This window comes from Vidua macroura, chromosome 4 (assembly GCF_024509145.1).
Source record: "Vidua macroura isolate BioBank_ID:100142 chromosome 4, ASM2450914v1, whole genome shotgun sequence".
Lineage (NCBI taxonomy): Eukaryota > Metazoa > Chordata > Aves > Passeriformes > Viduidae > Vidua > Vidua macroura.
In genome coordinates this window covers 6,162,322-6,186,321 of record NC_071574.1, presented here as the reverse complement: position 1 = coordinate 6,186,321, position 24,000 = coordinate 6,162,322, and the positions used below count along the sequence as shown (strand labels likewise).

Below are 24,000 nucleotides of genomic sequence, written 5' to 3'. Positions count from 1 at the left end.
CATTACAAATGTATGATTTGTAAAGGAGATGAGGGACTTTATAAGTAAAACATAAGCCACACAAGAAGAGAGAAGCAGATACCCCAAAGGCAAAGAAAATGGATTCCCTGGAGGGGACAATTTTGCACAGAGGTGAAGCTGTACTGGAAATACCAAGGATATTTCAAATAGTAGCAAGCATGAGTGATTGCCTAATTGCACAGCTAGTTCCTTAAAGCAAATTTCACAATATGTGCAGATATATTTAGAAAGAGTGAGGTATTTATTGATTTTTGTTTCTAAACTGGCACACAATTTTGAGGCGTGTTTTTCTTCACACAAAAGGCCTCAGCAGTTTTCAGCTGCAGCAGCTGCACCTCACCTTTCCAACACTGATCATCAAGAAATGATGGTGTTCCAGTTTTTGTAAGAGGGGGCCTGGGGTGTTGGATGTTTCAGATCAGACACAGGATTTTCTCGGTTCGTGAAATTGAAAATTTTTAAACACTTGTTCCATTCTTCAGCAACACCTTATTCCAACCATAAGATCAAGATCAAAACTAGTAAGTGGAGGTTTTTTCCACTATGTTTTTTTTAACTGACTTCAGTATTGGAACACCCAGCTCCTAACTCACATGAGAGCAACTATTTCTCAGATATGTTTTATATGTTTCAAAATAGGGCTGCATTTTCTTTTGAGTGAAGCTATTCCCCTTCTTGCTTCTAATTTGCTTTATTCACTCTGCTTGTGCTTGCTCTGTGGTCTTCTCTGCCAGGGGGTGCAGACAGGAAGGCAAGAGGGGACAAAGAAGGACAGGGGCTCCACAGAACTGTGGATAGCAGCTGAACTCTGGGCAAAGAGCAGATCTGTGTCTCTGAACTCCATCTCCCAACACAGGTATGTGTGGTGATTTAAGGTGTGCAACCATGTTGAAACACAGATGACATTTTAAAGGAGTACTAACCATGGGTGTATGATCTTACCTTTGGGTTTGCCTTTAATTCTATGTTACGTATTTTACTGAATCAGCTATGAAGGTAGAGAGAAAAGAAGATTTATTTAATAGCAATTTATCACACAAAAAATAAAGCCTACACATATATTTCAATGTGTCTCATGTGTTCTAAAGTGTTTGTCTGATTTATGTGCACTTGCACATGGAAAAAAATGTGAGTATGAAAAATGGCAAACTCCTCAAACACCAGCTCTTTGTGTTAGTTCCAGCACTGATGACAGCAGCCAGTCCTTCTCCCTGTCAGAGCCAGTGACCCAGCACCGCTGTGGATGTGTGACCTGTATTCCATTGTGTTCCATGCTGCAGGAACAAAAATGTCAGCTCTGCTCTAACTGCAAAAATCTCTTATTACTATTGATGTAAATTAATAGAGAGAACCTGGGTGGATTTTGCATGATGGGACTTTTGGCTAATAATAACATGTCATTAATTACATATTAAACACAGTGGATCTAGAGGTTCACAAGAAAAAGTAAGCATGGATGCCTAATGTATGTGTTTTTTCCTTTCTCTACAGCACTCTTCATACTGTGGCCACTTTCCAAGAGCTCAGCTTACCAAACAGGCTGCATCAAACCCAGAGCCCATGCTGCTGCTCAGCACAATGAACAGTTACCCCAAACCAAGGTCATCATACAGGTACTCTACTCACAGGTCCTACTGTGAAATGAACTTCACCTCAAGAGTTTACAAATGGAACAACTTGGGTTGGAGGAAAAAAGCAGATGCCCAATGGAAACAATGCAGAGATCAGAGCAGAGTTTATGTCTGCTTGACTTCTGGACCACTGCTACAACTGAATCACACCTCTCCAAACTCAAATGTGAAAAAGTAAAAAGGAAAAGCAACCTGTGCAAGACATGGGGACATATAAGGTCAGTGTTCAATAAATTCTGAGCTTCAGAAGCAGAACTGCAGGACCAGCAATTTATAGGCAGCTCCTGCTGCTGTTTGTAATTGCTAGAGTAGAAATGACGTGCATCCTTCACAGCAGTAGCATGTAAAATCTCTTCTCCTTTTCATCTGCTAAAGCTCAGCCAGCATACCTGTTCATGGGGCTCATTAGTCTGTGCTACAGATGTTGCTAGATAACCTTGAAAAAAAATTAGTGCAGCTGAGCCCTGGTCTCATTTGTTTGGAGTAGTTAGAATTTGTGCACTTCCTTCAAGCTGCACCTCTCAGTAGGGTGTTCAGTACATCATCTTCCCACAGTTCAGGGTGGCTTGTTTTCTTCAGCATTTCCTCCACAATTATTTGGTTTACAGGCACAGAAAAAAATAACCTTTTGTTTCTGCCACTCGCCTACCCTTTGGCAGAGACAGACATTATCAGTAATTTATCATAATGTCCAAGTAAGGAAACATACCCAGTAGATGCTTCTTCGCCATTTTTAAATAAGCTTCATGGTATTTGAACAGTGAATGAGCATGTCATAAACACTTATCTGCTAACACAGTCACTTTCCATAGTCCTCTGCCTCCATAAAGCCATTTACTCATCCATTATTCTAACTCACCTTCAAACGAGAAATGAATAAACCTCATAGGAAGATAAGTCACTTTTCCAGAGCATTAAAAATTCTTCACTTTTCTTTTAAAGTGAGGGTTAGGACTGAGGAAACTGTTGGAGATGAAAGGGCATTACAGGTGTCTGCCTTCTGTGCATCTGATGCACAAACCTTCAAGCTTAATGAACCTGCTCACTTCACAGGAACAGGGAATGGAGGCACCTAAATGACTTCCAGGAATCAGGTTTGAATTATGGCATGTTTTTGCACTAAAAAGATCAAGCTACACTTTCCTTTCCGTTACTTGGATTGCTATCAGACAAAGGTCTCACATAAGAAATGCAATCTGCCTCTTCCTCCTAATTCCCATTGGGCCCACAATAGTAGTGAAGCACGCCGATGCCACTGTGGGGGTGTGATATGGATGTCACTTAGGGCACATGCTGAGGACAACCACTGTTTAACAGTCTCTTCAATTGGCATTTCACGACCATCATACTAATTCTGGTCAGAGTTAAGAAGTCTATGTGGCACTCATAATGCACTGGTTCTGTTTCTCTAATTGCACACTTTGGATATGTGACTACTGCTGCCAATGCTTACAGGAAGACAGTACAAAAATCACAGGAGACTACAATTACTTACAGGAGAGTAAAGTCATACCCAGATGTGTGAACAGGACCAGGTTTTCCTTGGCCCAGAAACCCTCATTAACTCTGTAAAATTGCATAAATACTGGAATACAAATCAGACCTGGACCCTCAAGATCACATAGGTTTGTTTTTATGGTCAGAGTGACTTTCATTATAAGACCAAAGGCCCAAAATTATAAAGAAATGCATTGAAGTATCTTCCCTTTCAGTCAGTTTTATACATAACAGAACACACTAAGATTGGTGATAACAGAAATTCTTCCTTTGTGGGACTGACTAAATGCCAGCATCACCACTGCATTTCAAATCAAGATCAAGGCAATCCAGATATTTTTGATTAAACCAAAACATTAGCAATACTTCTCCTAACCAACTTTTCACAAAAGGAAATTCTCCAGAAACGCTTTGAAATCAGACATCAAAGTCAGAACAAAAAACAAGGCATTTCAGAGTGGTTGGTAATAGGAAACACACAGAGAAACCTACAAAAACATGTCATTCTATCTGCTGCTGCCATGTGTTTTACAGCACTGTGGGTCAGCCAGCCCAGCACACCGTGTCCTGCCTCAGCTGCAGGGAGTAGGGAACAGCTGCAGGGTTTTACCTGTCAAAAGAAGGCTTTTCTCCACAGTCAAATGCATCCTGTAGCTCCTTGACGAGATTAGCCTGCCCAGGCAGTCGGAAAAGGCCTTCCTCCTTCAGCCCCCGCTGTCGGATGAAGTCCACGCACTGCTCCACCAGCATGGGAGCCAGGCGGTTCCCATAGCGCTTCTCGTACCGGACAGTGTCTTCCAGCTTCTGCCCAAAAATACCTGCACCAAAAAGAGAGCTCTGACTCAGCTGAGCATCCCAAACACATCTGAGGAACCCAAGCCTTCTGTTACAACCCACGCAATTTGCAGGTCATTTAAATGCCTGGACAATTAACCTACTCCTTTCTTAATAACAGAATGCTCAATTTCACCATTGACACTCTTCTGGAAATACAGTGGTGACGTATTTTCCAACAATGCCCAAAAACACTATTTAAAAAAACCCCACTAAATTATCTGTGAGACCACAGGCACAGAAAACACAGAAATAACATTAACAGGATTTTCTGTCACAAAACTTCTTGAATGATTCAAAAGTGATACATATCTCAATCTTTTCTGGTTAATGCCTAATTATTAAGTACCTCCTGTATCAGTTCCAAAGACATATAAACATTATCTGTACACATGGAGGAAAAAATACAACTCAGAATTTTGTTGCTACTAAATGAAATTACTATTTTGTTCTCCAAATAGACAGTGATAAATCCCTTATGTATTAACAACTGCATTATCACCATCTGCTTTAGCAATAATAAACTTTGTGTACGAAAAGAAGTTCCTGACATGAAAGGTGAAATATGTCAGATGAACTGAAGGAAACCTGAATTCGTCCTTAAGCTCAGAAGAAAATGGAGGTTTTTTGACAGAATTAATTTCAACCCTGATCTGAGGGTATCAGTGCTACCACTGGAACGACAGCTACTCTTTACAGCTTATTTTGCCTCTCCTTTCAAAGTGCAGAGCAGCACAATAATGTTCAGGCATGTCATCTTGTGCTGGAAGCTCTCTCTTGAGACCACCACTTGCTGAACAGTGCTAGGGCTGAAGCAAGGCAATTCAATTTCTATATATAGCAAGACAATGAATAGTTCTAAGGCAGTCACGATCAGAAATTAAAGACCAAATGACTACTTTGCCTTTGCAATGACGTACACTGTAAAGTATATAAAAAAAAAAAAAAAAAGACAGTAAATTGGACCATTCACTGAGCACACTGTTCCTACTCATTTAAAAATTATAAAATATTTAACAAGAAAAACATCATTATTTTGGTTTGCTTTTTCTAAAAAAAAGCCCAAATTTGAGCTAGACAGCTTTTGATTTTGACCTAAAAGCTTCATTCACCCACAGATTTCAATTCAGACCGAAGCATCCATCCAGGTAACCTTTAATGTGTACATTTTTCCTTTAACAGAAAGGTAACTTACACCTCAGTAGTAGTTAAGACAGCTGCCTTGTAAACACTCAAGGATCTAGGACAGGTCTCAAGTTACCCATATGGAAAGTCTGAGGTTTGTAGTTAAAAGCAATTATTTTTACTGTAGCAGAGGAAGTAACTGGAGAGAGTAAATGATGTCCTGCTAAGACATCCAGAGAGTCTCTGAGATGCAGAGCAGTGTATTTTGTGATTTCCATGGTACCCACACTTGGGCATGCCAAAACCAGCAGTAGGTAAGGGGAATGAACATCACACAGTCACTCCTTATTAGCCTTCATTTTTTCATGCTGTACAAAACCCAGAGCCCAACAATTAGCAGTTAAAGAAGGAATTTTTGCAATTTCAGATTCAAGCTTAGAAGAATACTGACTGAAGTAGCATCCACAAAGTTTGGGGCCTTGAGGTTGCCAGGAGTTAAGTATGCTAAGTATGTTTTCTTAATTCTTGTGTACCTTCCTAACCTCCTAAAAAGTGACTATGGGGATGGGAGGAGTATTAATTGAATTTGTGTTTCCCATATTTTTCCAAGTCAAGAGCTGCAGCTGGTCGACACAAAGAAAATCCTCAAGTCCTTCCACTTGCTACACTCTCCTTCTCAAAGTAGTGGAATTAAGGAGGAAGGTCAGTTAAGGAATCTGTGTGATTATGGGAGTCTGGGGATTCCAAAGCTGTTAAAATAAGAGAAGGCTGCACTTCAGTTCCTCCCAGTCTGTCCCTTCCCCCAGCTGAAGAAGCCCCATTTTCTCTGCCTCAGCTCAAAGAGTAAGTGTTCTAGCTCCTCAACCCCTTAGCGACCCTTTGCTCAACTCATGTTAGTATTAACTCCACCTCCTGGGTTTGGTGGGTTTTTGTTTGTTAAAGGATACAATATTTGGATATGGTCAAAATAAATGTTAAGCAGAAGACATTAATCACCTTCCTCCTTCTGCTAGCTCTGCTTCTGCTGATATGCCCAGACTGCTGTCAAATCTTCCTTGCTGCCAGGTCCACTGCTGGCTCGTGTCCAGCTTCCTTGTCCCCCAGGGCACCCAGGTCCCTTCCCCAGAGCTGTTTCCCTGGGGTTATTTCTTCTTAGGTACAGGACTGGGCCATCCTACTCCAGTTTGCCTTATGAACATACAGCCTAAGCCTCCTTGCAACAATGCACGAGATTTCCTGGTTTTAAACATGAGACTTTTTGCCTCTTTTTAAATAAAATACGATAGGATATTCCAATTATACTACCAGAATGTACACATAACTACACTTCATGCCCACTGACAGTACAATTAGCAGAAATAAGCTTTCTGCTACTGGTTATACCTTCTTCCCACCATGCTAACTTTCTTTAATCAGTAAGGTGCATATTGCAGCTTCCATTTGTAGGAGAGAGTAAATTCTTAGACCAGAGTGCTTAGGAACTCCTATTAGTAATGACACTACAGTCAAAATGCATCACTTTCTACTAATACATTTTTTGATGCTGCCTTTTTTTGTTGTTGTTGTTGTTCATTTTGAAATTGGTTTTCAAAGCATATCTAATAGATAATGAATAAAAATCAGAATAAGGGCATTTTGTGCAGTGTGAGCAAAACCCCTGTATTATTATAAATTGCTGATGCACCACAAAACAAAATGTACTGAAAACAGGTGGGAACCAGAAAGATGTCTGTAACTGGAATTAAACATTATTTTTCAATTTGTTTGGCATTGGAATTAATCTCAGGAAGGCCTGGGTTGGTGTCTAAGTGTAGGCTGAACAAGATTCTCCAAAGGAAGCATTTCCTCCACCTAACAAACATAGAACACTGCACCAGGCAGCACTTGACCATGAAATGAATTAGTCATGATAAACCTGCACGAATATTGACTTGAAGTTACGGACCTGCTGATGCCTTATGGCAAAGGTACTCTGTTGCCAGGGGCAGAAGGGACAGAAACATGACAACTCTGCTTCCACATCATGTTGCCATAGCTTCTACCTGGCTCATCATCCTTCAGGTATCTCCTGGGTAAGGTGTACCTTCTCCCACTACCCCTGTCTAATGCTTTTATCCTCTCTCCTGTCACAGCTAACTGCTACAGAGATGCTGCAGGCAAACAGCCTACAAGCATTAATAGGTTGACTATTCGGAAGCAAAGGCATTCCTGTGGAAACTGCAATTCCATAATGTTTGGCAGAGAAAATGACCAACACTGTCAGCTATAACTGGTAACTACTTGAACCTCCTTTACAAAGAAGAAAGGAAAAGACAGTCCAAGTTATGGAGACTAGATTATAACCAAAAACATGGAGATAATCTCAAATGCTGTTTCTTAAATTTCCACTACAGTAACAAAACAAGAACATCTCTGCTGGAGAAGGAAGTAAAAGAGAGCCCTCATAACTCATGTTCTAATCCAAACTCAAGTGGTTCCTCCTAAATCTCAATGTCTCCAAAATCCAGAAATGCATAAATGCACAAGAGCTGACCTGTGGCTTGGTTTATCCTTGGGATAGAGTACCAGAGGAGAAACTAATCAACAAGAAACTATGAGACTCAGAATAGCACTGGTTTGGCTTCCCCACAGCTGGTGGAAGGCAGGGAAATACACAGGATAGGATCCAGTTCTGACCAGTCATTAGATTTAATCAGCAGAACTGCTTTTTCAGAGAGCCCTTGCAGGTCTGTAAAGCTATATCCAATTAAGCCAAGATCACGCATAACATCAAAGAGGAAAATCACATGCTAGTAAAGGGCATGCTGAGCAGTTATTCATTAACCAGAACATTCCCGTGGCAGAAGTTTTGTAAACGCTTTGAGAAACTGGGTTTCCATGCTTAACAGATACCCAGAAACCTTATGAAAAACACCACAGTGCTGTATGCAAATTCTGCATATGTCTTCTCAGGAGCTGTGGAAGCACTGTGGTTATTTTTCATGGTACATAGTCATAGTTAAGAGTATGGCTTTAAAATCTAAGAATGCTATTAGTCAATTATTTCCTCAGCTAACTGAACACAGGCAGGTGTCACATCTAAAGTCCAGGGACTTCTAATTCAGGAGGAAAAAAGGAGAAAAATCTAGGTGGCCAATCTGCCCATAAGGAATGGCTTGAAATACGGACTATCTCAAAAAAGACCACCTGCCACAGCACACACATTTAGTGAGCCAGAAGGTTTCAGACAGCAAAAGGCACTGAGGGCTGATGTTTTCATAGATGGCCCACACCTGTACATGTGCAGGAGATGATCAAGGCAGCCTGGTGCTTCCCAAACAAGTTCTGATTTCATGGGCTGTACTGAGCAGAAAGGGTCAGCTAAGGTTAAAGGAACTGATCTCAGCTTAGAATCTGGATGTGAATTTTTGAACAGCTCTTAATTCTTCATCAGTAATTCATTGACAGAAAATAACAGATCAGATGAATAGCTTTCAACAGCAGGGCTGGGGACAAAGGTCCTGCAATAACACAAAGAATTGGCTGTCATGACCACATAACACCTAGTAAGGAGTTTTTAATCATTATTTTCCATCACCTTTCTGCTCAGATGTTCCCCAGCAGTAAGTGCTATTTTGAGTGGATCAAAGATGGGGAGTATTTTCTTCTTCTCTACAGAATTTTGTCATGTACAGGAAAGGAAAAACCCCACCAAAACCAGTGGTAGCAGAATTTTGTTCCTGCCTGAAAAATTTTCTTCTCTTCAAGGCTTCTCCCAACCCCACAGTCAGTGTGATGCAGGCAGTAGAGAAGGTAAGATAAACTCCCACCCTGGAGTTTAGAACATTTTCACACTCCAATAATCTGCTTGCAAAAACAACTCTGATACAAGAGCAGAATTAGATACAGGAAATGAAAGGAGAAAATCTTGAAAACATCACCAGGAACTTATCACAGTTGATCAGATCAGAGCATGCACTATTTCTCACAGCCAATGCCACCTCCTTCTCCACAACTCTGTCCACCCAAATTCACCACATTATGGAATGTTCTCAACATTGCATGCCTCCTCAGACCCTGCTTTCTGCTTTCTCCACTGACCCTGCATGTTCTGTATGGAAATTCCTGTGGTGGTACTTAAACAGAGAGTATCTGCTTCAAGCTGGAGTTTCAAGACGTTTGGCTCTGTCTCTGTTCAGATGCTGCCCTCTGAGCTTTGACTTCTCCTAAGACGTGACTCCCAAACCCCAAAAGTCTGTCATCTGGTTTTTTGGTGCCAACCACAATGGAACTGTGGATTTCCAGCAAGGGTTCTATACCTGGTATCATTGATGAAGATGATGTCATGATTCTCTTATACTTCTTCCCATGACTAGCCGGTGTTTTTCCCTGCTAATTTTATTTTCTGCATCATGTCACACAGCTTGGATCTGATTGATCTTCTTTATGAAATTATGGATTAAGTTTACAGAAGGCTAATTTTGCCTTTTTTTTATACTTAGGTATACAATCTGCAAATGAAGTAGCAATAATTCAGTAAACCAATTAATAAGAAAAGTATAGTTAGCCTAATGTGCCAGTGCCACCATAGTAAGGGCTTGACTGAGTCCAGTTATGTCTGTTAATCCTTTTTCACTGGGATATGGACCAAGTTAAATATATGCCCCAGCATTCTGCAGCTCTGATCTAGGGGCCTTGAGAGAAAATGTGTATGAGAAAGCAACCAAAACAAATTTTACCTAGAGGAAAGCAAATTAGTAGCATCACCTCCATCACTCTGTCCTCTGCCCCAAGTGCTGCTGCTTCACTTGGGAGTTTTAGACATGGAGAGTTTCTGTATCAGAACATACAGGGGAAGAATCAACAGCTGAAGCTCTTCTTGGAGCAGCTAAGGCTGTACCCAGGCACAAAGGCAGCTGTCTGCAAAATTATCAGTCAATCCTTTATTCAACTTCCAAACATTTCTCAAATAGTTAAGGGCATAAACGGGGCACAGGCAGCTCTAATTCACACCGACACCTTGAAATGCAACACACAGGCACATCCTCCTGGCCAGCCTCCAGCAGGACTGAACTCCAGCAACCAAGGGTCTTGGGGAGGGGGGGTACAGGGGAGAAACAGCTCCCAGTGCTACCTCAGCTGCAGGTGATGGCTGATCTCTGCAGCAGTTCTGCAGTGAGCCCCTCGCTGGCTGTGATCCTTCGTTCCAAGACATCGCCCCTGACTGCCTGCTCACCAACCCTCGAAAGCAATGATGTCACTACACTGCTGCTGAGGCTTGGGAGCAAAGAGCTGCGTGGTCCTGCAAAAGGGCAAATGGCAGCACGGGGGAACAGCTGAGGAAGGAGCAGCAGAAGAAGGTGACAGAATTTGTATAAGAATTTGTATAATTTGTACATATTATTTGTAAAATATTTTCTCACGCTTCAGAAGAACATGACAATTTAGCCCTTTTGCTTGGATTTCTCAGTCCAGCAGAGCTTTTAAAACAGCACTAATATCCATCCTCTTCTTCCCCCATACGAAGTTTTTGTCCTTGTCATGGAAACAGTTTCTTCCCACCCATCCCAAGTGCCCTAGCACCTTACTATCACTCGTCGTATCTCTGTCTCAGACATGTGTTTCCCTTCCAGTGCTTTCAGCTGACATACTATGACATCCAGGCTCCTCTCTGCCCTCTTACTCCAAGTATTGCCATGCTCTGCTTCAACAGGAGAACATGCAATGCAAAACAAAACTGGCTATAAACCTCTCTATGCAGCAGGTGAAAAGGCAAATGCAGGCAGCACGATTAAGTGGCAACGCAGCCCTTGCACCAGGACAGTGCATTGTAGAGCTATACTTCATTCCATCAGAAACCTCTGAAATCAAGGACTCAACCTTCTGCACAGATAAGCATTTATCACCTTGCTTTGCTCCCTGTCTTCTCCCGCCCTCCTCCCACATAGACAAAATGCAAATATAAACTTTTTCCTAATGTTCTGCCAAATAGGCATCTCAGCGCATCACAGGTCTAATTCCCTCAGTGTTCTCACTCAATTCTGCTCAGAGCACTGCAATGATCCTGTCTCTTTCCACTTCATTCCTGCATTCATGGGCTATTATGTAGAGGAGACAGTATCGCTGGCCAGCTACAAACAAATGAACAAAGGAGTAAATAAATCATTCGTGGAATGTTGGCATCTGCATTGTTTAATGCCTTTTGTTTCGGTGCTCTCATCTGCCCCTGCACACAGAGCCCCCTGGACTTCTCGGAAGCCGTGGCTTCACCAGCACAGCAGAACACAGCGACAGAGCAGACCTACCTTTGCGGAAACTAAAGCACCGCTTAATTCTCCTGTAAGTAGTTTTGGGAATGAAGGGAGCTGCTGCTAAGGCACCTGGGCTGCGGACTCCAGCATTTCTGTCTTCAGGCATCATACAGGCCAGAGCCCCCACGTCCCTCCAAAGCTCTCCTTTACCAGCAGCATCCAGACAAAACACCACGATTACTCATCGTTACTGACTGCTGAGGAGTTTTTGTAACAGTGTTATTTTCCTCTGGAGCTAGGAGATTTGTGGTCTTCTAGATCTTGGGTAGGGCTTGAAACGATTTTGATGTTCTCTTCCCTGCTTCAGTTTTGCTTTGGGGAACAATTTCTTTCCATCTATTTCCTTTAGTTTCTTTTATTTCCTGCAGTGAGACAACTGCCTATTATGCAATGTCACAACAAAAGAGTTTCAGCAAAAAGATGTATCTTCCATTAAAACAGAAGTGCCTGCACAGATGGAGGGCGAGAAAGACTTCTTCCTCCCGGCTGGAACAGGAGGCTGAGTGGCAGAGACTCCAATTCCACAGCAAAAGCTCAGCACTGTGCGGTGTGCAAGGGGAAAGAGAAGAACAATACCAAAAAGGCCACGGAAGAATCCTTCAGGATACAACACTCCTCGCCGGCACCCTTTATTTCTGCAACCGAGAAGCAAAAATAACAGTCCCTTCGCCCGAAAGGCTCTTTGTCCATACCAGATTCCTCTCAAAAGTCCTTTTATACAGCCAGCTCCTCGTGTGATGCTCTCATGGGCTCCTCGCTTGTTTTATTGCCTTCCAACTACCAGGAGCTCTCCCGGGAGAGGCGCGTCAGATGCGGCAGCGGCACATCCTTGCCGGCAGGATCCCGGGAGCTGCTGAGGAATCCGTGCCTGCAGCGGGGGATGCTCTGGCGGCAGGGCTGGCAGCGGGGCTGCGCTGCTCCCGCCTGCGCGCAGCAGGTGCGGGGAGGACGCGGCGCGGCAGCCGCAGCGCAGGTTTGTGTCTCCTCGGGTGACTTTGAGTTGACTTCAGGCTGTGCCCGTCATGTGCGGCGGCTGGGAAAAGCGAGCAGGCTGTGCCTGGCTCCTGCAGGAGGTGCCAGACCTTACACTACTACCCCTGCTAAAATGCTCATGCTCCTTCTTCTCGCCTCCTCCCTCCTCCCTTACTTGCAGGCTCTGTAAAAAATTGCTTTTTTAATCTAATCAGGCAGGGAATTTCATGTGCAAATAGGCATTACATGCCCTGCCTCATTTACATTTCTTTTCCCTTTCACATTTTTCTTTCCACAGTCACCTTCTCCTTCTGGTGCAGAAAACAACCTGGTTCTGATGAGCTTAGCAGATTCCCACCTGCCCCCCTCCCACCTTCTCCTTCCACCACAGGTTAACAAATAACAATTTAATGATAAGGTTAATTATTTACAGAGCTCCTCACTCTGGTACCAGGAGTCCTCTCCCGCTGCCAGACAAACTTTAAATATTAGTAGCTTAGCAAGGCTTGTACACATCCACTGCACACACACACATACAGAGCTTACTTACAATGCTTAAAGAACCAGAAAATTCACATGTTACTCAAAGTGGCACTTGACTTGTATGACACCAGGCTATTGTGGTTTACCATTAAGGACTGAAAATCAGGAAGCTGATATAAAACGAGTGTTTTCATTAATTAGCTGTCTGAAATAATTTTGTGTTGCAAGTAATTACTTGTTACTGGCTAGTCATCATCACGTGATTGCAACTTTCCTGTATCTTTTTTAATATATAAAGCCATTTTTAACTTCAGCAGCTACAGATCATAAAGGCAGGCTCTTAAAACATCTTAAGTCAGAAGTGGCTGTCTTAAGAAGAGTCAGACTGTTGCAGCAGCTGTAGCAACATCCACATAGCAAGGATAATAAAAATATGAGTGTGTCTGGTCATTCATAATTAGAGAGCAGTTAACAGGATTTATTTATACGTGTTAAGATAGCTCTCACTATCAAGTAGCTAATAAAATGGAGGACATGTTGGAAACTCGGTTCTTAACAGTGACACATCCCATGATACTGCCTTTGCCTTGTTATCACAGTCAAACCTTCTCCATGACCACTACATCCTAAATTATGTTCCAGCTATTTTTGCATTTTCCAGGGAGTTAACTGTTTGCTTCCCAAACAACACTGAATCAGTATACTTGCTCAAGAAACCCCAAAATAAAAATAAGAACATACTTGGAAGTGTTTTAACTGCAAATGAATTGGAAAGGTAATGCAAGGATTGCACCCCTCTAGTTTTATGCAAATCAGCAAGTAAAATCCTCAGCGAGGTGCTTCCCTCTGTAACTGGCATTAAACATTCCTACAACAATGATGGTGTCCTGAGAATTTTCTTGGTGGCTGGAAGGATTCCCAGCTGCAAATCACAAATAGCTCTTGCCCTATAAAAGCAAATGAGGAGCTGGTGAAGAAAGCACAGGGTCAGGACTTGAGAGATTTGGTTTCTATTTGTAGCCCTGTTCATTGACTTGGGCTAGAACTTAGTTTCACCTAATCGCAGCTCCCTGCCTGTGACATTTGGAGACACGGCCACTTGCAGAGGAAGAGCAAGGCTGCCTTTCCTTATTATCTGCCACAGAAAGATACTGTGGTGCAGGAAGCCAAGTGCAAAAATCCACAAAGATACTCTTTGAAAAATCCACTTCTGCTAAGCCTCCAAATTTATTACTGCCCCAGCAGCTTATGCTGCTACTGGACTGGAGTAGGAGAATGCTGAGGAGCTCTACACAAGGCCTACTTTCTGCAGAGAAAGCTGGGGATGGGTAATCTTTGTGCTATATAAATAACAGGTTTCTTAGCTAGCCTAATTACAGAAGACTGTGCTACTTATACCTTCCCTTTCCCAAACCAACTCCATATACCTGTAGCAGTTCATGCCTTTTAAGATAAACCTTTCACTTTGTGAGTTTTGGGTTTTTTTGGTATGTTGTTTTCTTTTTTTTAAGAATTCTAAGACCTACATTCCCAGATTCAGGATTGTGCCATCTTATTTAACATAAAGGGCCAGATGCCAGTGAAATGACTGCTTTGCACCATCTTTTCAAGGCACATTTCCCCAGGAGAAGCCAAGGAGAAGGCAGTCATGTTTCAGAGATGCCAGGCAGGCACTAGCTGGCCAAGTCCCTCACTACAGCCCACCAGTGAGGCCAAAGTCCTCTCCTAAACACTGTGTGACCAGAATAAAGCAGAAAGGAAGATGAGTGGCTTACAAGAAAAGTTTTCTTCAAAATTTCCATTAGTCTCTCCCTCCTCCCTCCTGTGTTCTACCCAGCAGGTAAGAGAAAGAATTCAGCAATAAGAGTTCTCAATGATAACTGCACTTCTTGATCATGAAACAGCACAGCCAATCCTGCTCTCCTGGCTTTTCCAGCAACCTGCAGACAAGAACAATCATTTGCTGCAATACAGGTGGTCTTCCACTGTAGGAAAATACTTGTCTCCTCAGACTGAGAGATTTGAGAACTCCAAGGAACAGACTGATTAACAGACAGACATTTTGTGCTAGTGTATCAATCATACTTGTATTACAATGTAGATATTATCACCAGAATAGTAATGATGAAAATTACTACAATAATTTGCAGCCCATTCAACATAAGAGAGCTTAACTAGACTCCCAAGGATAAATTTTGGTCCAGTACTACTGAAATCATGGGAGATGCCAATCAAATTGCCACACTGTTAGTGCTAATATTCGGAGGCACAGCTTTATATAATACTATTACTGGTCTTAGCTGTCACTGGCAGGAGAACTGCTGACAGCTTTTCCAACAGGCATTTAAGAAACACCATGATGGTTTTTCAGCTGGTGACCAAACGAATTACCCTGCCTCTCCCTGCAGGAAAGCCGATTTCATACAAGACCAATCTTCTCTGAAAACTTCCCCTCAGACTATCATGTGCTCTCCTCATCAAGGCAAGTGGTTCCAGACAGTTCAAAGTCTTTTAATTGAGCCCTCTGCATGGAAACGTGTTTACTCCACTTTTCTGGAAAGATCTAAACCATTCTCCTCTTTACTTCAAACCCCTGGCTGTGACTCAGAGATAACAGAAGAACTCCTGTGAGTCTTTTGTGCATCTGTGAGCACTGCATGTTCCCTCAGTGACTCACCTCCTCCGAACGGTGCCCATATAACCCTGCGGATGGATTTCACCCAATCCTCCATGTCATTCTGCGTGCTCGCCATGAGTAGGTAGGTCTCATGATTAGCTGTCATCCGCTCTCGGTCTCCTCCTGCAAGACAAGATAATTGCACTTAGGAACCCTTTTGCCTCCGTGCCCAGCCAAGCTCCTGCCAGTCTGGCTGCTGGAAGCACCAGCAGCGGCTCCATGGCAAGCACACGTGGATACTGTGCAGTGCAGTGCTTGCTGACAGACATGGCATGAAAAGAAGGTCCTGTAAGTACATTCCCCATGAGACACTGAGAAGCTGTCATGCTTCCAAAAGGAAATGAGAGGATAAATGTCATCAGTAAACAAAAACAGCCCCATGCTGTTCCAAGAACCACAGGGGCCTGCACTAATCTGTAACTTGATACACGCACTGGAAATTTTGCAGCAGTTACTGTACCACGATGGAGAGAATAAATGCAGAGACTGATAAGGGTACTTTGAACAAGTGGGGATGACTCCATTCTTATTTTCAGGAACACACTGTGCCACATTCAGGGCAGTAACACTTGATACATCCAAGTGCTGCTGTGACTCCCTAAGGAGAAGGCAGACGACACGGTACAACCCGCTGCCTTGGACTGGTCTGATGAGGATTAGATTAAAAAGGAACACACTGCCTTTTTATCCTTTCTTTAAAGAATGGGCCCACACTAAGAAGGTCAAAACCACAACTTGGCTTGCTGCAACTCCATGCTTTCAGACTTGTAGTACTGTTTCATCTCCATTCTAAAAGGTACCATGTTAGTGCAAGGGCACTGGGGATTCAAAGCACCTTTCCAGCACTGCAGAATGCCAAACCCTTCCAGAAAAAGAGTGGCATTTTGATGCCCTTTCACTGAGCCAAGGGCATACACAAGTACTTCACACACAAATGCAGTGTACCTAGAAATCCTGTCAGTCCTGTATTCACATCTTTCCAGCTTCTTACATTCCCATTTTTTATCCTAGTGATATCTAAAGTAAATATCTCTGCTCATTACAGCAGGAATACTGCTTCTGGAAGAGTGCCATGCTTAGTGCTGGCATTCAAACAGCTAGGATTTTAAAGAGAAATTTCTTAAGGACTAGAAAATCCTGGTCCAAGTATTCTGTATTAATCTACTCCTGTAGACCGTGCTTTACAGAACTAGGACACACAATTGTAAAAGGGATTCAACTAAAACTTGATGAATGCATAAGCCAGACATTGGCAGATTCTACTGCAAATTTATTCTTAAGGATTGCATCATTATTCAAAACTTAAATTTTAACTTGGAGGTAAACAGAGATTCTGGTTTTCTACAGCCAAAACTCAGCCATTCATATGCCCTATGCTCCCCAAAAAGGCATCAAAACAAATAATGCAACAAGCTGAACCACAGTACATTTTAGACCACACCACAGTTTAAAAGTCTAAAGAATACTGCTTTTTTTTCTAAGATATATCAAGGATGAACCTATGTTAAGTGTCAATACTAGAGAAATATCAAGATTAATTTAAAAAAAAAAAATCTTTCCAGTGACCAGCCCAAGATAGTACAAAACATGGGTCTTACTTCCATGCTACGTTCCATCCTTTTTACCACAGAGAATGAGGGTAAGAGGACATGGAAGCATCAGAATCCCAGACCTTAACATTCCATATCAACCCTGCCCTGCAGAAAACACACAGTCAGGCCCTGGCAACTTGCTCCCCATTTTTACCTTTTACATATCCATTTTGACCAGAAAAAGGACAGATTTCTCATTCAAGGACAAAAAGGTGACATGATACTATCTTCAGTTTACTTCAACAGGCCTATTTTACATATCATCTAGAGTTCTCACCCTAAAAAGACCAAAAAATAAGGACAGAAGCATAAAACATCAATATATTCTTACAGCTATTAAATATAGTAGTAATAAATACAGCATAGAGAAAAATAATGCACCACAACTGAGTCTTTTCTGTGGCTTATAAAACCTGAAGAAATTATTTATCTGATTATATTACACTGTAGCTCCTTTTCATTTCAGTGGACTAGGATCCTGCAAGGAGCCACACAAAAAAAAAAATCCCAAAAAACATGCATGAACATAATACATATCAGATCCAGCAATAAAAAAAAAAAGTGGTGATGTGTTTTTTTTCACTAGACAACAAAAAATATGACATGTGATGGTCCTCTCAGGTACTGCCAGATTGATCCATATTCTTTTAATAGCCTGCATATTTAAATTCAACAGATTATGTAATACTTGCTTAGCAGATGATGTAGTATTTACTAAGCTATCACGTTATGACAAATTGGAGGGTGTTCTCCAGATAGAGTGGATTGATCCCAGAAGTTTAGCTAGCTTATTTACAGTGTGAATTCCAGAGCAGTACTTTAGCTCAGGTAAACACCCAGTGAGCTAACACACAATCAGCTTGATTTTGCAGAGAAGGAAAGCATAATGTTTGGTTACATTACCTTGTTATGAGAAAGTGAAGCTTTTCTAACAGAAAGAGCTTCATCATTTTATAGCAATTTTGGCTCTACTTTGTAATTTGTATCCCTTTCTTTCACACACAATATTGGATCTTGCCGGGTTCTCCTACTGGTGTGTTAATGTAGATATTATTCATTAACTAAAGCCTCATTAAAAGATTTTTTTGGGACACAATAGCACTTCGATTTGTGTTTTACTGCTAATATTAATTTTTAGTGAGACTATACTTAAAATGCAATTTACAAGATGAGACAAGAAGAAATGACCACTATTTGGAAAAGAAGTCATGTCACGTAAGAAATATCAGAAAAACAAAAGTAGAATTAGGACCTTTCTGAATCTTCAGTAGGTCTGCAGGACACTTGTGAAAGACATTGTTTGGAATATCCACTTCCACTCTTTTTTCCTTTTAGTACTTTTGTTATGATTACAATGAAGCATGAGGAGATCACAATCTCCAAATATCAGACACCTATTCACACCCCAGATACCAGCATTAAGAACATCAACTTGAAAATGGTGCTCAGCATGAAGTCACACAGCAGCTGTGAATCCATACTCTATTGCAGGTGCAAACCATAACCTATTTTACCTATGTTGTTTTCTAGCTTCAGATCATGCCTTCTCAAGTTTCCACGCCTGCATTCACAGTCCAAGAAATGCCTGGGCCTGTGTGATGTGGCTTGGATGTGAACAGCCAACTCAAGGGGCTGGAATATGAGCTTCACTTTTTTTCCCCATCTTTTTCCCTTTGTTACTTTGCAGGTGTCACAGGAGCTGGAAGGAGCAGAACCCAGACCACCTGACCAAAGAAGCTGACTCTGGCATGCTTGAAATGAAAAGCTGCTGTTTGCACCACTGATGTGTGTATCCCGTACATTCCAGCCTCTGGAAACGGCTGGAAGTAATTGGATCTACACTGTTTGGTGTCTCAGAATGACAATGTACCATCACATAATGTTACTCCTGTGGCCCTAACCAGACCCTAATCCGCTTTATTTCCTTGGCAGCAGCAGAAATGAACTCTTGTTCATTAAAGGGATCTATCCATAACACCCATACAGGTGCCCACTGCTCTGCCCAGCCTGCTCAGGGGCTCGCAGACCCACAAACTGATGCTGCTGGTACCCTCAGTACCAGCAAGAGATTTTAAGACCTATTGCCAGCATCCAGAAAAAAAAAAAAATATATATATATATATCAAAAACAACAAAAAAACCCCACTACAATTAAAATAGAATGAGGCCAGTTCCTGCAGGGATCCACTCTGCAGGGGAAAAGAGAGGTTCCAGGCTGCGGTGGTGATGCAGCATCACAGATCACACTTGGAGAGGCATTGGGAGCAGGGACTGCATTTAAGGGGGGGACTGTTCCCTGAAGTACCAGGCTTAACAGCTCTGCAGCTCCTTATCACACATCCATTAAAGGAGAAGGCATAGACATTCTGGCATCCAGTCCTGAAAGGTGTTTTTACTACTTTGTAGACACTTCCCGTCTAAGCCAACACCTTTCCTTTACCTGGATGTACCCAGGCTGAACTCTGCATGAAGTACTGCCTTTATCCTTTTAAAAGGATCTTGGATTTCCTGTGAACAGTGGTTCCAGCATTTCCTGAGAATGGAATGCGAAAGGATTAAATTCATACCAACTGTTTAAGAGAGAATTTTCTCCCAGGAGGAACATCAAAAAACTAGGATTAATCCGATTTTTTCTGAGCTGAGAATGTCATGGCCAACCTCACAAGAACATTCTCATTCTACACAAAAAAAGTAAAATAAAACTGGGGACCAATTTCAAAGTGAAACAGTTTTCTACTCCCTTGTGCATTTCTTTTAGCCACAGTTTCTGAATCCCATACTCTTTTCAGCTTGGGAACTGAATGAATATGAAAGGCAGACTGGCCTTACAAGAGAACTCAATGAGTTTCCTCTAGAAACATCCTCCTGCTTGGATGCTTTATATTTCTCTTGTCAGGAAAATGCTAAATAGTAAAATTTTAGCCTTCTGATGTTTCAGGTGAATACACTAAATGCACCTCCATATGGTATTCAAACAGAAACTTCTGGCTACTCACCACCTCCCAGCATACTCTTCTCTGTTCAGGTGGATAATAAGACTGTGACTTATTATTCCTGTTCAGGACTCCAGTCAGTATTTCTTCACAAGCAAAACACCAATAATCATGATAAGATTCACAACTCTTCCACTACACTTTGTGCTCCTAAATTTTCCCCTCTGCTGCAACTGAACTGTACACTAACTGACATACTTAAATTATGTCTCTAGAAAAACCCACCTGGATATCCTTCATTAACTTTCATTTTAAAGCATTTGTATTCAGACATTTTAATCCGAAGCAGAAATCATCTCAGCAAATTGTGGAGACAGAATATCAGAGAACAAGATGAACAACCTTATTCTCCTTTTCTCCTAATGGAACTCCTTGTTTAAGAAAAAAAACCAGAAAATTTTGGTTACCCAGCCATTACAGTAAAACAATATTAAGCACTGCTGCTTTAAGCACAGGTCTGACCTGACACACTGATGTGCTACAGTTCAAATCCACACGTTTGTCTTCCATATACCAAAGTTGGAAACTATGGGATCCATCCATCCTCAAGTGAGACAAGGAACCCCATCGTAGCTGTTAAACTTTAATGAAATGTAAGAACTATTCTGCTGGCCACTCCTTCTGTTCATGAACTCTGTGCACCTTGAGTGTGATGAAAATCACACATGGCTTCTTTCAAGGATGATTTGGGTTCCTGCACTGAGTTGACAATGTATCCTTCAAACTGCCATCAAACTGGTAGATGAGTTTAAACACTAAAATGTTTTATGTTCATCCCAGCTGGGACAGTGGAAAAACCTAACTGCTTGGTTGAAGCATAGGCTGAGCAAGAAAAACGAAGAAGCTAAGCTGCAGAATGCAGTTGTATTTTAATGAGATTTTAATGTCTTCTTGGGTCCAGGATTCATTTAGAACTCTTCTTCATAGCAAGTGACAATCTGTCTTGAAGGCTGAACAACTGCTGCATCTCAAAAGAGCAATTTGAAAACCAAAAGAGACAAAGCTACTTGTTCTCCCGGTCTTTGGAAGTTTTTCTGTGTTTTTCTTTATTTAGAATTCTAAAAAGCTTCTTTATTCTGCATATGCCTAGTAATTGGTCCTGTCCTTCCTGACTGTGTAAAACTTGATCAAGAATTTACAGCCTCCCCTCTTAGTTCATCTGAGAATGAAGAAAGAAGTACATAACTAAGTTCAAGTCGCTGCCCTCTTTTTTTTTTTTTACTACAAAAAAGAAAGTCCAGACAACCAAGTTCTCAACAATCATGCAAAAACTCATGTCATCAGAATAATACTACATAGTTGCATTACCTCTAAAGCCTTGATGACAGGTAATAGATTGGGTTGAGGGAGATCTACAGACTACAATTCCAATTACAATTTCCCAGGACTGCCCTGTTCTATCTGCTGTAATTGTTTGGCTCAAGGTTGTTTAGTCATCTAAAGGACAAAGACGTGGCTGGAGAAACACTTGGCCTTTAACTGACTGATGCCACCACCACTGAGAAATCTGAGCTTTGAAATACAGAGCTGTCAAAATCACCATTTTTTACTAGCAAACCACATCAGGTGCCCTATTAAATTTCTCTCTTCACAAAGAATTAAAACATTTTCCTAGAAAGGGAATCAAGTAACTGTGAACAAGTCAGTAATGAGGATACTGCTTTTTAAATACTTCAGTACAAACATAATTTTCTCTTGCTCATATCCAGCCAATCTTTTGCATTAATAATCTGCAACAGCAGTGTTCTAAACTATAGGTGTATTTTTTGAAGGGGGCATATCAGCTTTTCAACATAAAAGCTGAAGCCTAATTTAAGTGCTAAGTGGCAAAAGATTGCTAACACAAGTACATTCCCTGGTGGGCATTGTGCTCTAGCACAATTTCCCCACTTGCAGAATGCCTGGAAGACAGCAGGGCGTTTTCAACAGAATGAGCTGTTTTCATGAACCACTGAACCAGCTGCTGTCAGATATCTGAAATCAGGCTCAGGAAATGAATTCTTCGTGTGTAACACAATGAACAACTCTGTACAGGTAGCTCTCTCCCGTGCTGCAGGGTTACAACGGCAGCACCATCAGTCTGTAAGAGTAAGTTCAGTGTTTTGCACAATAAAAGCATAAAAGCAGAGCCATATTTAAGCATTTTGAGTTTGCATAGCTGTAATTATTGCTTAAATACCTGAGCAAAGAACTGTGATGTTTGCTCATCAGCAGTTATAATTGTGTGAGAAAGAGATCATTAACGAGGAAAAGAGACAGAATTCAAACCATCCCTAGAACAAGGTAAGAGCTCCAATCTTTTCAGAGCCCTTTAATCTTTTCAGGCGTGTCTCATCCTTCCCCCCCTGTTTTTGCTGCCCTTCCTTTATTCCTAATCTGAATTTCTGCTATGCTTCAAACAGATTTCACAATCCTCCACCTCATCCTCAGCCACAGATCCCAAGTGGTACCTATTTTATAGTCTGCTCATCTTACCCTTCCCTGTCTCTAAGATGTTGGTGCCAACACAGTTCACTTTTGTATCTTGCCCTTTCCCAGTGCCATTCTCACTTGAAAAAAATCTCATCTCTCTTCTTGCTCAGGGCACACCACACAGAACAGTTTGTTTACAGGTTTTAATAGAAGTCCATCAATCTGTGTGGACCCCATAACAGCTCTGCACTTTACCAGCCCCTCAGTACACATTGCCTCTTGCAATGGAATTTCATGTGGGCTTTTTCTTTTGATAGAAAGGTGGGGAAAGCATAAATAAACAAAAGCCAAGAGACTGGCTATAAGAAATTCACTCCTCTATATCCTTCATTACTGCTAGGACTTGAGACATATATTGATTCAGTTAGAGAAAAAAAAAAAACCAAAAAACATTGCATGCCACATTTGTCTATATAAATGCACAGTGCTGTTACAGTGCCCTATTTCCAAAACTTCAACCACAAAGAGCTTTCCTCTGAAATTCTGAGTTAAAGAAAGCAAAAATAAAGTAGAGTTTTGCCTAATTAAAAACCTATTGTGGCTTTTTTAGTTAAAACTGGTACACACAAAAGATATCAAATTGTCAGTGCTTGTTTCCTGGAGACAGAGACAGGAGAGATTTATTTTCTAAACAATAGCTTTGTTCCTATCAGACAGCAGAACTTGTTTGGGACCTCCTAGAATAAACAGCAGAGAAAGAAGACCATGAGTTTTTCAATGACCTGCGAAGGGAGGAGTTTGAGGGTCACATAATGTCAAACATCACTGGTAGTGCAGGAACTTGTGGACGACTTCACTGTTACCTGTTGTAACTAATTTATTCTAAGAGAAAAGCATAAATTCAGATTACCACAGCAACTTATTTTCTCTGCCCCACATGACACATCTTGAAGATAAATTGCTGTCATTTGAGAGTAAGAACCTTCTTTGAAGCATCTCAAGTTGGACACCAAAATGACCATTATGTTATATGAAACCTGGCCGATCTCCAAGCTGATTTTAGGGGAAGTCTCTGCAACCTATACCTCTAAGGAAAGAGGGGGGAAAGCCCCATGCATTTGCTGGTGTAGTCATAGTCAAACACGTAAAAAATGCTTTAAAAGAATTTGACTGTTAGAACTCTGTTTTGGGAAAAAACAAGATCCTGGAGCTTTTGCTGCTGGGGAAATGACTGCCCTGCTCTACCGAATTCTTTCTTTGCTCTTCAGCCTCCTCATCATGAATTGCACTGAAGTGCAAACACTCAACCTGAAATGGATTTTTCTGAAAGGTCAAGTCCACAGCACATATTTGTATGGCATTTGATCTAGCAGGAAATTAAAACTTCTGATGATTTTAAGAAAGGAAGGATCGATACCTGAATGGAAGTCCTCAAGTGTAAATTCACCCAGGGATTGGCAAGACCTACCTATA

The 24,000-nt window shown here is 41.5% G+C and overlaps 1 protein-coding gene across 11 annotated transcripts in view; it reads right to left on the bottom strand.

Annotated features, from left to right (window-relative positions):
• Positions 1–24,000, bottom strand: part of ARHGAP24 (Rho GTPase activating protein 24) — a 183,033-nt gene that overhangs the window by 14,655 nt on the left and 144,378 nt on the right. For 8 of the 11 annotated variants that reach the window (XM_053976148.1, XM_053976146.1, XM_053976147.1 and 5 more), the window contains 2 exons: positions 15,531–15,653; positions 3,760–3,967 (listed from right to left, as the gene is read on the bottom strand). In XM_053976148.1, the coding sequence (XP_053832123.1) occupies positions 3,760–3,967; positions 15,531–15,653 (331 nt within the window). Of the gene's footprint in view, positions 1–3,759; positions 3,968–11,392; positions 12,265–15,530; positions 15,654–15,736; positions 15,759–24,000 lie in introns of those variants that run through there. The other 3 variants (XM_053976154.1, XM_053976150.1, XM_053976156.1) reach the window with 3 other exon arrangements.